A 15876-nucleotide genomic window follows, 5' to 3' on the forward strand; every position below is an offset into this window, starting at 1 on the left:
GGGAAATCTCTGTACTATCCCCTCAATTTTGCTAAGAACCTAAAAGTGCTCTAAAAAAAATCAAGTCTTAATTTTAAAAAATAAGTAAATAGAAGATTAAGAAAAAAACCATAATCTTCTAGACAAAGTGGCCACACATGACAATTTTTCCCAGAGCAGTCCAGCTCTAGGCCTGTCATCACCAAATAATAATTAACAGTACCCCCAATTTACTCTGAAAGTGTTCTGGGCTGCATGATAAATTAAATTATATGGTCATTCTAATTCTATGCCTCAACTTTTGCCAACTAAGAAATAAATCAATACTTTAAAACCCAAACCTGATAAATAACTCGGGGAAAAGAGTGTGTATCATCTCCTATCCCTTCAAGGATTTAGAAATTTGCCACTTAATGTGAAACAAGTGTTTTTATGGTCTTACAGCTTGTTGCTTAAGGAGCCTCTTTATCCTCCTCACTTTCCAGGATCCAGATGGTAAGATTTTTAAGTCCCATATATAACATACAATTGGGAAATGCACACCTACGCTCATTAGCATGCTATACAGTTTAAAATATATATATACAAATATATTTTTAAGAACTTGGCAGACTTTTTAAAGTAAAATGCTTTATGTGAAAAAGTAAGCTATTAAATATATATATACATGGGGGAGGTCTGCAAAATAAGGCAAAATAATAATCACGGTAATATTTCAGTGGAAATACTAGTTGAATACATTCTTTTTTTCCTGCATGTCTGTTTCCCAGCTTTACTTAAAATGAATCTGTACTGTGTTTATAATGAAAGAGTCTCATATGTAGCCAAAGAACAAGATGTTCGTACTAAAGCTGAAGTGAATATACAAGGGAGGCACCCAAACATTCATAAATCCCAAACTGCTTGCTATCTAGGTACAGCCTAAATAAGCTGAGGTACTCGAGGAAGGCACAGAACACCCAGGACACTTCCAGGATAAAGGGATTGTCCTTTGCTTATGCAAAGTACATCTAATGGCATCAGTGGCAAGAGATTTCTAGAGTTCAAGGTGGTGGTAGTAATGGTTCTTACCCAGGTTTAAGCTTGAAGAGGATCCGTGTGAAGAGAGGGAAGGAGGTGGTGTCTGTGAATGTCCTGGTCCCTGACTAGGGAGAGGCATGCCCACGGGTCCAGGAGAGGAGGAAAAGCTAAGGCCGTTATAAAAACTGTGTCCAATGGGGGTCAAGCTGCTCGATGTCCTCTTATAAAGGTCACTGCTGCCAGTCAGGGAGTCACGGCGGGAGCCACTGCCAGTGTTGGAGTTTGCAACTAAAATGGAATTAAAACAATGCAGATAAGAACAGGCCTGTTCTTTGACGAACAAGCCCAGTGACCTGTTCCTAACACTCTGACCCAGACTCCTTACCACTGCAAGTCTGTCAGCAGAGACAGCCCAGCTGTTCACGTGGCAGTTCTGGGGGCAGGTAAGGTATTAAAGAGGACATGGCTCAGGTTAGCATGAAACTTCTGTTCAAACCATTACACATATGCAGAATTTACCTTCCTTCTGTGCCATATATTATGGGGTGGGGGTGGGTTGAAAAGCTCTGACGGCCACATAAGCTATGGAAAAGGTGAAAGAAAATGGGCTAAAAAGAATGCCTTTCATCAACCCAAAGGTTCTAGTAGAAAAATGGAGCACAGAAAACAGATGTGTAAATGGGGTGCTGCCCCATACACAAGACACACATGAAAGCCTGTTTTTTCAATAGGTTGTTCAATCAAGAGTTAGGACTAGACCCCAATTCCAATGTAAGATACCTTCTCTCAAACACACCCTTCTCTTCTGACATAACACTGTTTTACAAACACTGTAGTTATCCCATTGTTTACCTTACTACTTTTCTGGGGGTTTTTTTCCTCCAAAATGTTAGAAATATCTTGGTCTAATTTCCTTCCTCCCACTTTTCCATAATATCCACCTTAATTCTTCTTAAGAGACTGCAGAGAACTCATGACTTTTTAAGGCCTGGAGGTTGTGGAGTCCACTACCCGGTGATCTTGGTGAGTTGTCCTCCCTGTTTTTAACATCCACATTTCTATGCTTCCCTCCATGTTCTCCCCAATGCCTGCAAAAATCTCCCCTGCTTTTCTAATCCCTGTAACAAACTGACTTTGAGATACAAATAAGTAGCAACACGTGTGTAAACCTGAAATAGGCCCCAATTGTATATCTTGATTTTAACAGTCCATCATCTCAGAGATATGTGGGACAGCTGGATTCCCATGGGGCTGAGTCCAGATCTGCCTGTGGTATGTGTCCATAGTTCCATGCATTGTCAGTGTTCCATAGAGATTGTAAAAATAATTAAAATTCAGTTGTAACAGCACATCAGTCTGATTTCTACCTGCTGTTCCAAACCCTCCAAGGGCTGATCCCAGGGTGGCGCCGAGAGAACTGCTACTTCCAAATCCCAAGGATGTGTTGGCAGGCTGGGCAGAGCCTTGGGAGAAGAGGGAGCTGCTCTGGGAATTGCTGCTCAGAGAGTTGTTGCCATAGAAAGAGCTGGATGCCAGGTTGTTACTGGGCTGCTGCTGGGGCTGGGGCTGAGGCTGCTGGCTGCCTAAAGGGCGAAATGGTCCATTTGTTGTTCCAGCAAGACCACCGGCTGCTCCATTTGCTGAAGCTGCAGCTGCTGCAACAGCTACAAGGAAGAAAGCAAACCATTGAGTTTTTAAAGGGATCAGCCACATTTCCAAATTACGTTATTATTATTATCCTTTTCTGAAAAGTCTTTTAATTCTGCTGTATCTTTTCACAGTGACACTAACCTTGTAAAGAACTACACATATCTGTCTTTGATATCTTCATTTAATGCTTTTATTTACTATTTCTACTTTCAATCTGAAGTAAAAAAACCACTGGAGCAAGTTCACTATGTTGACAGCTTTTTTTTTCCAGCACTTTTTTATTTCTTTTCTTTTCTTTTCTTTATTTATCTTTAGAGGGGAAGGGAAGGAGAGAAATATCAATGTATGGTTGCCTCTCGTGAGTCCCCTGCTGGGAACTGGCCTGCAACCCAGGCATGTGCCCTGACTGGGAATGGAACCGTGACTGTGTGGTTCGCAGGCCCATGCTCAATCCACTGAGCTACACCAGCCAGGGCTTGTCGATAGCTTTTAAAGAGTCTGGAGTTTAAAACAGGTACGATTACAAAATATATCCATTTTAAGTATAACTACTTCCCAAAATCTCATGTTTCACAAATATCTACATTAAAGACATTTTTCTAGAACCAGTGTCAACCATACACTAAAGTCCCTCAAATTCCTAAGACAAGGATGTTGCTCTCTCCTAGATGTTCCATTATTCCTAATTATATACAGCTTAAAATAAAACCTATTACCACCTCTAACCAAAATGTACTGCTCTGTCACGTCTCTCTCCTCTTCTCCCACTCTCCCCACCCCTGTCCCTGCAAAACCACCAAAAACAAAAACCAAAGAATCTACATTATTTTAAATAATGACATGGATTTCTGTGAGATTAGGCTTGAACTTCTGCCAACGGTACCATCTTATGTAAGTAATATAACCTCCCGTGTTCACAGTGGAATGGGTCCTTGCTGCAAACCAGCTGGTACATGCCATCAACAAAGTCAGAATCTACTGATGTCATTTACTGCTTCTGATTCTCTTTGAAATATTACAGGGTAGAACTGTTACCGTGAGAACTGTCAAATAAAGTGCATCTCCACACAGTTTAAGAGTGTCATCCATCACCATTTAGGTCTGACGGACGCTCACCTGCTTGTGCAGCCGAGGAACTAATGATGACCGGGGCGGGAGCTACAAGTCGTACAGGGGCTCCAAGACCATTTCTCGCCCCCGTGTTCACCACGAGGGCTCCAGTTTGGTCATAGTAAGCAGCAGGAGCCAAGACCGGATAACCTAGGAAGAACAAGCCAACACACTGTGAGTATATATAAAGCTAACAAATGTCTCCTGGGCACCAGCATTTTATATAAATAGTCACAAACTCATTTCAGGGACAGACAGGTGCATGTGCTGGCATCAACACTTACATAGCTATACGACCCTGAATCTGAATCCCCAGTGATCTATTTCCGCATCTATAAAATGAGGGTAATAATAATGCTTGCCCTCATAAAGCTCTTGTGAAGAGTAAGCTAAAAGATTGGTGGGACAATCTAGCATGATACACGACACAGTGAGACGAGTGTTATGTATCATGCAGTAGGTGTCAGGAAGGAAATTTGGCACGACAGAGAACATGGGTAATACTCTTCACAGCGCTAACGCAGCCTACCACCAGCAATCACCCACTGACAATTTTTAAAGTCTTCTTGATTACACAAATGACAGAAGGGGGCAAATAATGACAAAAATCAGAGTACTTCCACACTGCATACTAATCTAGGCATAAATATGCAGCAAGTTAACAAGAAAAACCTAGACAGGCTTCAATTAACAGGGTCTTTTAATGCCACATGAGATGGAACTCTCCAAATCCTCTTGACCCACATAAGAAATTACAGGTGACTTCTCAATAAAATATAAATGCTTAGTAACTAGCAAAACAATTAAGTTAAATGTATTCACTAAATTCATAAATCAATCAGTCGACCTGGCTATGCTCCACAGTCAGTAAGGACACATAAAATTTATGCTGAGGTCTCACAAAGATCTGTTTCAAAGGAAGAACCTCAAACTACACCCAGTCCACACAGAGAACAGGATCAGGTGACAGTGAGCCAAAGTAACACATATTCAAGATACACATCAATCACACGCAGGCAGCCATAAAACACATCTACTATTGGTCCAGAAGAGATCCTAGAAATATAAGGAATATGCTATCAAGAAATACCAGGAATTTCTTCCTAATAATGCTATTTAAAAACATCAGTGTAGAGACTAAAGCCTTGGACTAATCTATCCCTAATCCTGAAGGAGAAAAATAGATCCTCACCACCGAAAGCAGCCTACCAGAAGCAATGAGTGGAGATGTGCGTATCTCCCTCACATTAAGACTGGCTCAGAACAGTTAGGTGCTCTCATCAGCGAACTGTGGTCTAAGTGAGGGCAAGTATACGTCATCCCTGCCAGTCCCCAAATCGTGAGAGGCCTACGCCAGCTAAAAGCACTGCGCATTCCCCGAATCTCTCACAATGAGCCAACTTTTCTTCGGAAAGTACAGGAACAACAGTGCAGCCTCACCTGGCATGCCTGCGGCCAGTCCTTGCCCAAAAGCAAGGGCAGAATTCACTGCTGCAGCTGCCACTAGTGGATCTGTTTGCTGTCCCTGCTGATTCTGATTGGGGGTCAAAGGACGCTGGCTGGCTCCTCCACGGAGAACCTGCAAGACAGAAATAAATCAACTACTTTCTTCTCCTTAGTTGTAATCCACCACATGCTTAAATTGGGTTGACTTTTTAAAAAATTAAATTCATTGAAGTGACATTGGTTAATAAAATTATATAGGTTCAAGTGTACAATTCTATGATATATCATCTTATATTGCATTGTGTACTCACCACCCAAAGCCAAATCTTCCATCACCACCTATTTAATCCTCTTAACCTTCTACTAGCCCCCCAACCCGTCCCTCTTGTCTGTGTCGAGCCACAGAACTGGTGGTTGTAAAAACATTTTTACATATACTGGCATCTATCATATGTCAGGGCTGTTAGAATAAAAATTCAAGTAACATTTCACATAATGAAATTCATTCTGCCATTCTCAGTTTAAACATATTACCTTTATAAAGCAGCCAAAAGCATATAAAAGTGATGATTCATTCATTAATCAAATGCTTTTAATGCCTACCATCTGGCAGGTACTAGGAATAATGCAAAGAATGAGAAAAACAAAGCCCTGCCATCTTGGCGCTTTTATTCTGTAAATAAGACAGACAATAAACAGTAACTCTATAATAAAATGCCACTGGCTCTGACAAAAAGGTAAGTCACGAAGAAAGAGTATGATGGAGTTGGGGGGGTAGAGGATTTAGATAAAATGAGTAATTTACCCTCAAAATTAAGTTAAAATATTGGTGACAAAAACCACACACACAAAGGAAGCTATTGATATATTTTCTTTATGGAATATGAGAACATATTCTCTACCCTCCAACACTATTCCCATTCATCAAAGCCCAAATGAGCTCACCAGATTGAATTTAGGAGGCTTCTGACCTGACTACTTCTATTTCTCCTCTCATAAATCCCACAAACACACAGCTCTCTAAACGGAGATGAGTATCACTGACGTTTTGGTACAGAACACCAGTTCTGCAACTATAATAAAGGATTTCCTTTTTTATTAATGAAACAGATCAAGATCCTAGTAATCATTCTTATTCTGAATACTCTGAAGAATATATATACTATAGCAAGTGAAAATCCAAAACCCACAGATCAAAGCTAAAATTACCGAAGTTTATAAACAAATATACTTTGCAATGTTTTCAAAGGCAAAGTACTTATTAGATCATTTTCATTATCACTCTGCTATTTTTATCAGTCAGACATGTGGTCAAGAGCCTGGGTACAGATTATCCTTGGTACCATTTGGTAAAAAAAATGCAAGAGAGACACCACTAAGAATCAATGAAATATTTATGAGCATATATCAATTGAAGGAGCATAAGTTGAACTATACTGTCTACAATGGCAAGAAAAGATGTGATGACATTTAATTTACCTAGTTTCTTAGTTCCTCATCTATAAATATAATAAGAGTAACGGCTTATCTTGCAGATGTGTTGAAAACATAATTAATGCCTGCAAGGAACATACCTAGTACACAGGAGCTAACCAGTAACCAACAGCTAACTATTATAAAAATATTAGGCAAGGTTAGGGCCAAGACTTAGAAGATGCTTAACCAATAACCGAGAAGCCTCACTTTGGGAAAAGTAAACAGAATGTAAAGAGAAACAGCAAATGCTAATAGTTCAAAACCACTGGAGAACTGGAAAACATCAATGCAAGCACCGTTTTCATTGGACATAATAAGCTAGACATATGTTTGGCTAGGAGCTGTACGAAAGGTCAGGGTCCAAAAGAGTGGACAAGCTGCGTGAAGAAAAAGGTGGTCCTGCCCTGGCTGGTGTAGCTCAGTGGATTGAGCGCGGGCCTGAAAACCACACGATCGAGATTCGATTCCCAGTCAGGGCACATGCCTAGGTTGCAGGCCAGTTCCCAGCACGGGACTCATGACAGGCAACCATACATTGTTGTTTCTCTCCTTCTCTCCTTCCCTCTAAAGATAAATAAATAAATAAAAATCTTTAAAAAAAAAGAAAGAAAGAAAAAGAAAAAGGTGGTCCTGACTACTGAAGCCTATTTTAATGAGGAGTAATGGGTTTCAGTATGGTACACTCTCTAGCAATCGATGCAGTGCTTGGATGATAAATCAAAGTTCTTAAGTCAGCTGCCAATATTCATATATTTTAATTATCATCAATTGGTAACAAGTCTGGGTTTTATTAAAACATATATAAAATTTCACAGTATTTTAGTATCTAATAAAATCATTTAAAAATGTCTGAAAAACCTACTTGTAGACTTCCGCCAAGATGGAGGCATAGGTGGAAACACTGTGCCTTCTCCCACAACCAAGTTTGGATACAACAAAAGTTTTGGAGAACTAAGACACACCCAGAGACCAGAAAACAGAAATATACGAAGTCCGACAGCTACGAACCGTTCAACGAGGATGGTAAGAGAGGTGGAGCCAGCAGCGGAGCTGGGTCGGGCAGGACAGACCTAGGAGCGCAGGCAGCCCAGAACTAGTCAGGGTGCGGGGCAGACTGACCAAGGTCGCACATTCTCGCGCAGTGAGACGGACCACGCAGATCCCAGGGGGCGAACCCAGTGGTGGAGGGCTGACAGCGGTGGCACACTCGAGTACAGTGCAGTGAGGCGCGTGGGCCTGGTGACGGTGGTGGCTGCGGTGCTGGTGGGGGTCGCGGCAGCAGGCAGTGGAGGGAAGCCATTGTCCCTCTTTGACCCCGCCCCCACGTACAACGTCACAACCCAGCGACTGAGTTGCCCTGCTCTGGTGAAAACCTAGGGCTCCGATCCTGCTACGGAACAGGCGCGAACAGCCCAAAAGATGGTGCAAGAAGAACTCAAAGTCCCAGAGCCAATAACTCTAATCGACCAACAGATTGACAGCCTCTCAGAAGCCCAATTTAAGACACTATTTATCAGGATGCTCACAGAATTGGTAGAGTACAGTCACAAATTAGAGGAACATATGATGGCTAAACTAATTGAAATGAAGGGAGATGTCCAGGAAACCAATAGCAATGGAAAGGAAACTGGGACTCAACTCAATGGAATGGACCAGAAGGAAGAACAAAAAATCCAACCAGAAAGGAATGAAGAAATGAGAATTCAAAAAAATGAGGAGAGGCTTAGGAACCTCCAGGACATCTTTAAATGTTCCAACATCCAAATTATAGGGGTACCAGAAGGGGGAAAGAAACAGCCATGAGTGGAAAACTTATTTGAACAAATAATAAAGGAGAACTTCCCCAGTCTGGCAAAGGACACAGACTTCCAGGAGATCCAGGAAGCTCAGAGAGTGCCAAAGAAGTTGGACCCAAGAAGGAACACACCTAGGCACATCATAATTACATTAGCCAAGACTAAAATGAAGGAGAGAATCCTAGAAGCAGCAAGGGATAAGGGGACAGTCACCTACAAAGGAGTACCCATCAGACTGTCAGCGGATTTCTCAAAAGAGACCTTACAGGCAAGAAGGGGCTGGAAAGAAGTATTCCAAGTCATGAAATCCAAAGATCTACAGCCAAGATTGCTTTATCCAGCAAAACTTTCATTTAGAATGGAAGGACAGATAAAGTGCTTCTCAGATAAGGTCAAGTTCAAGGAGTTCATCATCACCAAGCCCTTATTATATGAAATGCTAAAGGGACTTATATAAGAAAGAGAAGATGAAAAATGTTAACAGTGAAAGGACAGCAAACTCACAGTTATTAACAACCACACCTAAAACAAAAGCAAACCAAGAGGACAGCTAGATCAGGAGTGGAACCATAGAAATGAAGACCACATGGAGGGTTAGCAACAGGGGAGTGGGAGGAGGAGAAGGGGGGAGAAGGCACAGAAAATAGCATAGATGGTAGGTAGAAAATAGATAGGGGGAGGGCGAGAATAGTGGGGGAAATATAGAATCTAAAGAACTTGAGACACGTGGTTATAAACTAAGGGGGGAGAATAGTGGGGGAGGGCGTGTGTGGGTGGAGGGGAATGAAGGGGGTGAATAGAACAACTGTAATGGTATAATCAATAAAATATATTTAAAAAAAAAAAACCTACCTGTAAAACACTATCTAATGAGTTAGTTTACTACCTATTTTCATGATACAAAAGCTGTTAAATTGAAATTTCAAAGGGACTGATTTAAACAGTGTTTGAAATTTAACAATACTTAATAAGCAACCAGATATTCCACAGGATATTTTAATTAATAATTATTCATCCTTCTATAGATCACCATGCTCAGCAGAATCAATATCTACCATGTCCCCTAATTTTGAAAGTTCAGAAACCACTCTAAACTCTTTTCTAGCAAAATGCTACCTGTGCTTGTATTCCAATACCCATGATTTTTCTTTTCTTTTTTTTTAAAACAAATAGTTTAAAATAGAAAAGAAAAAAACTTTGATCGGATGTCAAAGCAACCTTCACAATGAATTTAAAAAGAAATTAGAACTAAGTGGAATGGATGGCCTTGAACTGACTGTGCTGAGTTCTAGCAACTAGATTTGGAACTAGAACAGTGTGCCTAGAACACGAGTGCTTCCTGGTAAAACATGCAGCCCAGAAAAGCCGAAAGCAAAGTTTTAAAAAGAGCCTCTCATTTCAATGACTACGACAACTGAGTTCACCAAGAAAAATCATATTTTTTTAAAACAAATGAAACAAAAACTGGCAAAAATAACACTGGGACTAAAAAAAACAAAACAAAACAAAAAAAAACACTGGGACTAAAATGTGGCTGCTGCTCTATTAAAAATTAATGCTTGTGTCTTTTTCATAATAGGATCTATAATTGTAGATGACAGAAAACTCTGAAATGCAAATGATCCTCATGCCCATTTTATAGCAAAGGAATCTACATTCAGAAGCCATGCCCCTTGCCCTAGCTGCAACCAGTCAGGGCCAGAACAATGACCAGATCGCAGTCTGGCATAAATCCAAACAACACAGTATGTTCAGAGAATGGCACAAACTGGGAAATTACAGACTTGTGTTTAAATCCTAACAACTTAGTATTTGTGTGATCCTAGGCACACACATTCCATTTCTTCAATTTTATGATGGACAGTCATACAACCTATAGAGTCAAAGTAAGTAAAAACATTGTATGTAGTGCACTTTAAAGAGATAGTTTTGAATAAGAAGTACTTATTACTATCTTTGTTGCTTACTCTATTGGAGCTAATTTTAAAACACTGCAATTACTTCAGTCTTTCAAATCCACAAGAATTTGGCAGCCTTTAAACACAAAGATCATCACACAAATAAATACAAATGATCTACAAAGAGTAGCCATGAAGAAATTAATTATTAGGAATCACCCTTTCTGTCAACAATTCTCTGCCAAATTCCCTTACATACCTAGTAGTACAATTTTATCTACTGCAAAGAATATCAGATATTAGCTTCCTAAAATTTATCTTACTACAGAAACACTGGCCCAAGATAAACTAGCTGGAATTTCAAAATCCGTATTTTTCCTATAATTTTGTGAAATCTAAAAAAATTAAACATATCCCTCTTTGAGAATGACAAAAAGCAAAGGACTTTTATTTGGATTATGTCATATAAATATATATGAGCATGATGTTTCACCTCAAAAGACAGCTTTAATTTGACAATACATATCAAAAGGCTAAACATCCATTTAATTTGCTTAGAAAAAAAACCCACTTCTAGGAGTTTAGTCCATGGTTAATAATCTGCAAAGGACTTGTGCAAAGGATATTTATTGGTGTTATTTACAACATCAAAATATTGCTAAGTTAAATATCAAATAACAATGGATTGGTCAAAAGTAAGTATGGGATATTCTTTGATGAATTTTTTTAAAAGATTTTATTTATTTATCTTTAGAGGGGAAAGGAAGGAGAGAAGGAGAGAAATATCAATGTATGGTTGCCTCTCGTGAGTCCCCTGCTGGGAACTGACCTGCAACCCAGGCATGTGCCCTGACTGGGAATGGAACCATGATCATGTGGTTCGCAGGCCCGCGCTCAATCCACTGAGCTACACCAGCCAAGGCTTGATGAATTTAAATGTAACCAGTAAATGTTAATAACATGGAAAACTGTAAAAGCAGGATGCAAAACCATGAGAACAGAATATTCCCAATCTTATAAAAAATTAATTAAGTAATGCTAAAATGACAGATACCAAGCATTAATATTGGTTTCTTCTTCCGTTAAAAAAATAATTTGTTTTTAAGTTTTCCAATTCACAATATTCAGCAATAGGTGTTATTCTAGTAAACAGTAGAAAATGGCCTATTTGAAATCAAAAGACAGCCCTGGTCAATTTGGCTCAGTTGGGTACAGTGTCATCCTGTAAACCAAAAGGTCCCAGGTTCAATTCCCAGTCAGAGCACATGCCTGGGTTGCATATTCCCTCCCAACAGGGACCTTGTAAGAGGCAACCAATCAGTGTTTCTCACTCTTTCCCCCTTCCTGCTCCTCTAAGCATGTCCTCAGGTGAAGAAAAGTAAAATAATATAAAACATACTCAGTTTTGCATTTTATTATTCTTTCCCAACTCAGTTTAAAAGTTCTTAATACAATAAATTAAAACAGACATAACAGGTTTAAGATCTATATCCAACCCAGTAGATGTTACAAGTTAGCAGTCTTAAGAACCAGTACCTCCCCTCTGATAGCAAACTACTTTTAAGAGAGACAGAAGCGATCTGAGAATGATGCTTAGCAATTCACTGCAATATTGCCAAAAGAAAACTTACTATCAGTATAGTACTAACTTGGCCACTTGCTAATCATGTACCCTTAAACTGGACAATTCTCTAAGCAATTTTCTCACATGTAAATTGTAACATTATTTCAACTAGTTACAGTGACCAAGAACCTGATTCATAAGTGGCATTAATAAGCATAGCTAAGTGTGAGTCTCAACTCAGATACAAACACGAGACGGAACTCACCCATTCTCAGTGTTGCTCTATTTGGACCAACATTTCCTTTCAATTCATATAAATAAAATTCACACTTACACGGAGTAAATTTCGTTAACATTTACCTGCTGCTGCCCTTGCTGAGCCTGGGGGGTGGTCTGCTGATTAGCAGAATTTGTGGCTGCAGCGGCTGCAGCAGCTTGCTGCTGAAACAGACTGGCAGGGTAGACTCCCCAGGGAGTGACTCCATAGTACTGGTGAGGGACCACAGCCGGGCCTAAAAACAGCAGGAGAAAGGGAAGGAGAGTTTGGATCAGTAAGTCTCATTTCCGGGTTTCCAAAGCCTGCATCTGACTCAGCAGGTCTTACTGTAAAATACTAATTTAAAAACACATTGATTCATTCTAGCTAATCATTAATTCCTTTTCTTAAATAAAAAATAGTATACATGATCCCCACACCAAAGTCTTCTGCAGTCAGTAATGTATTCCAGCCCTAGAGGAAGAAGCTAACAGAGGAGGAAACACTGGGTACATCAAAATGGAGTCTTATTGATAGAAACAGGAAGGGGTGGGTTTAAGAATACATGGAGCCCTGGCTGGTGTGGCTCAGTGGATTGAGTACTGGCCTGGGACCTGAAAGGTAACCAGTTTGTTTCCCAATGAGGGCACACGCCTGGGTTGTGGGTCAGGTCCCCAGTTAGGGAGCGCACGAAAGGCAACAACGATTACGTATCTCTTACATACTACTGTTTCCCTCACTCCCTCCTCCTCTCTCTAAAAGTAAAAAAAAAAAAAAAAAAAAAGACTACATGGAGGAATTAGCCTTGGTCAGGAATAAGGCAAAGGCATGCTTTTCCCCAAGAAAGAAAGAATATAGGAAAGATACAAAAAGAGTTTGTTGTTAGAAAAAAAATGAATGTGGAATTTGTATGCATAAAGTGATGGAAAAGAACCAAAACTTAAGTTGTACCCTGCTTTCACTGGTAAGGATGGCACAGATGATGAATATGAGTAGAGATCCTGGTGCTTCATTAAGTCCAGAAGCATGAAAACCCACCAGTCTTCTGAGAACAAACCCAGACAGATACTCCACTGAACCTCCACTGCTCAGATTCTAAGAGGCTTAGCTTAATTTTCCTATTTCTATTTTTCAAATGTCACAAAAGGCACTCAACACAACTACAGTAAGACACTGATATATAAAATTTTAAATTTACGTCAAAGTTGAAAACAAATAAAAACAAAAAATAAGACTTCTGGCCAAGATGGAGGTGTAGGTAGACACACTGTGCCTCCTCACACAACCAAAAGAAGGACGACAATAATTTAAAAACAAGAAACAACCAAAACTGACAGAAAACCAAACTGTATGGAAGCCTGACGACCAAGGAGTTAAAGAAGACACATCCATTCAGACCAGCAGGAGGGGGAGACAGGCAGCTGGGCAGAGAGGACTCGCAGCAAAGTGGTGGCTGGAGGACCCAGTGAGGCGGCGGACTGGGGAGCGGGGAGCAGAAGACTGCAGCTGGCTGGCAAGGCAGGAGCAGAAGGATGGGCTAGGCGGCGGATTGCGGATGGGGCAGTTCCACTTCGTACGCAAATAAACCAGGAGAAAGAACTGGGGAGAGGGCCCCAGCTCGGGAGATAAAGCCTCAAACCATTGAGTGAAAACACCTGTGCAGGTTGAGACAGCAGCAGGAGAAACCCCAGCCTCACAGGAGACCCACAGGGTCCTAGAACGTACACAAACCCACCCACATGGGAATCAGCACCAGAAGGGCCTAGTTTCCTTGTGAGTAGCAGGGGAAGTGAGTGAAATCCTGCAGAGAGCAGAGTAAGCGCCATTGTTCCCACTCGGACCCCTCCCACACATACAGTCATACGCCAGCAATGTGGGTTCCCCAGCCCAGCCTAAGGCTCCGCCCCTCACTACGTAACAGGGGCGACAATGAAACCAAAAAAATGGCCCAAATGAAAGAACAGATCAAAACTTTAGAAAAAGTGCAACTAAGCGATGAAGAGATAGCCAACCTATCAGATGCAAGGGGCAACCACACACTGATATTTCTCTCCCTCCCTTCTCCTCTCTAAAAATAAGTATTTTAAAAAAAGAAAATTCAGTGGTTTAGATTTTTTAGATCATCAGTTCAAAGCACTGGTGATCAGGATGCTCACAGAACTGGTTGAATTTGGTCGCAAATTAGATGAAAAAAATGAAGGCTACACTAAGTGAAACAAAGGAAAATGTACAGGGAACCAATAGTGATGGGAAGGAAACTGGAACTCACATCAAGGGAGTGGACCAGAAGGAAGAAAGAAACAACCAAACAGAAAAGAAGGAAGAAACAAGAATTCAAAAAATGAGGAGAGGCTTAGGAACCTCCAGGACATCTTTAAACGTTCCAACAACCACATTATAGGGCCACCAGAAGGGAAGAGGAAGAGCAACAAGTGGAAAACTTATTTGAACAAACAATAAAGGAGAACTTCCCCAGTCTGGCAAAGGAAATAGACTTCCAGGAAGTCCAGGAAGCTCAGAGAGTCCCAAAGAAGGTGGACCCAAGAAGGAACACACCAAGGCACATCATAATTACATAGCCAAGATTAAAATGAAGGAGAGAATCCTAGAAGCAGCAAGAGAAAAGGAGACAGTTACCTACAAAGGAGTTCCTGTAAGACTGTCAGCTGATTTCTCAAAAGAGACCTTACAGGCAAGAAGGGGATAGAAAGAAGTATTCCAAGTTATGAAAGGCAAGGACCTACATCCAAGATTGCTCTATCCAGCAAAGCTTTCATTTAGGGCAGATAAAGTGCTTCTCAGATAAGGTCAGGTTCAAGGAGTTCATCATCACCAAGCCCTTATTATATGAAATGTTAAAGGGATTTATCTAAGAAAAAAAGATAAAAAATACAAACAATAAAATGATGGCAAACTCACAATCATTAACAACCACACCTAAAACAAAAACAAAAGCAAACTAAGCAAATAACTAGAACAGGAACAGAAACACAGAAATGGAGATCACATGGATGGCTATCAAAGGGGGTGGGGGGGTGGAGGTACAGAGATTAAGCATAGATGGTACGTAGAAAATAGAAACAGGGAGAGTAAGAATAGTATAGGAAATGTAGAAGCCAAAGAACTTACATGTATGACCCATGGACATGAACTAAAAGGCGGGGGGAATGTGCAGGTAGGAGGGGAGTAAGTTTTATATATATATAAAACACGTTAACTTTGTACAGACCTGCTCAGTATCTTAAACACAACTAGCCTTTCTGCTTTAAACTAAACGATCAGTTCACCTTCTCTCACAACAGCTGCCGCCACAGTCTTTACCAGAGTAGGTAATAGACTGCTCTTGTTTTCTAAGCGAGCTATGCAGGCAACAACCTGAATGTGGGAAAAATCTAAACCACTGAATTTTCTTTTTTTAAAATATTTATTTTTAGAGAGGAGAAGGGAGGGAGAGAAATATCAATGTGTGGTTGCCCCTTGCATGCCATCTACTAAGGACTGGCAACCCAGACTGGCAACCCATGTGCCCTAAACTGGGAATGGAACCGACAACCCTTTGGTTCACAAGCCAGCACTCAATCCACTGAGCCACACCAGCCAGGGCTAAACTGCAGAATTTTCTGAAGCAGGTAGCAAGAAATATCAAGGCTGCCTGTTTGCCAACAAAAACAAAGACTCAAA

At 40.6% G+C, this 15876-nt stretch overlaps 1 protein-coding gene and 1 non-coding gene across 13 annotated transcripts in view; both read right to left on the minus strand.

The window, feature by feature from the left end:
* The window catches only part of PUM1 (pumilio RNA binding family member 1), a 134252-nt gene that overhangs the window by 34220 nt on the left and 84156 nt on the right, over positions 1-15876 (minus strand). For 10 of the 12 annotated variants that reach the window (XM_037057230.1, XM_037057223.1, XM_037057231.1 and 7 more), the window contains 5 exons: positions 12300-12451; positions 5200-5338; positions 3766-3909; positions 2367-2663; positions 1051-1287 (listed from right to left, as the gene is read on the minus strand). In XM_037057230.1, coding sequence (XP_036913125.1) covers positions 1051-1287; positions 2367-2663; positions 3766-3909; positions 5200-5338; positions 12300-12451 — 969 coding nt within the window. The remainder of the gene's footprint in view (positions 1-1050; positions 1288-2366; positions 2664-3765; positions 3910-5199; positions 5339-12299; positions 12452-15876) is intronic. The other 2 variants (XM_037057229.1, XM_037057228.1) reach the window with 1 other exon arrangement.
* On the minus strand, positions 5012-5089 carry LOC118994584 (small nucleolar RNA SNORD103/SNORD85). Its single transcript, XR_005068092.1, has one exon. It is a non-coding gene; the product is annotated as a small nucleolar RNA SNORD103/SNORD85 (small nucleolar RNA).

This window comes from Sturnira hondurensis, unplaced genomic scaffold, assembly GCF_014824575.4.
Source record: "Sturnira hondurensis isolate 20B ecotype Veracruz unplaced genomic scaffold, ASM1482457v3 Scaffold0009516, whole genome shotgun sequence".
Lineage (NCBI taxonomy): Eukaryota > Metazoa > Chordata > Mammalia > Chiroptera > Phyllostomidae > Sturnira > Sturnira hondurensis.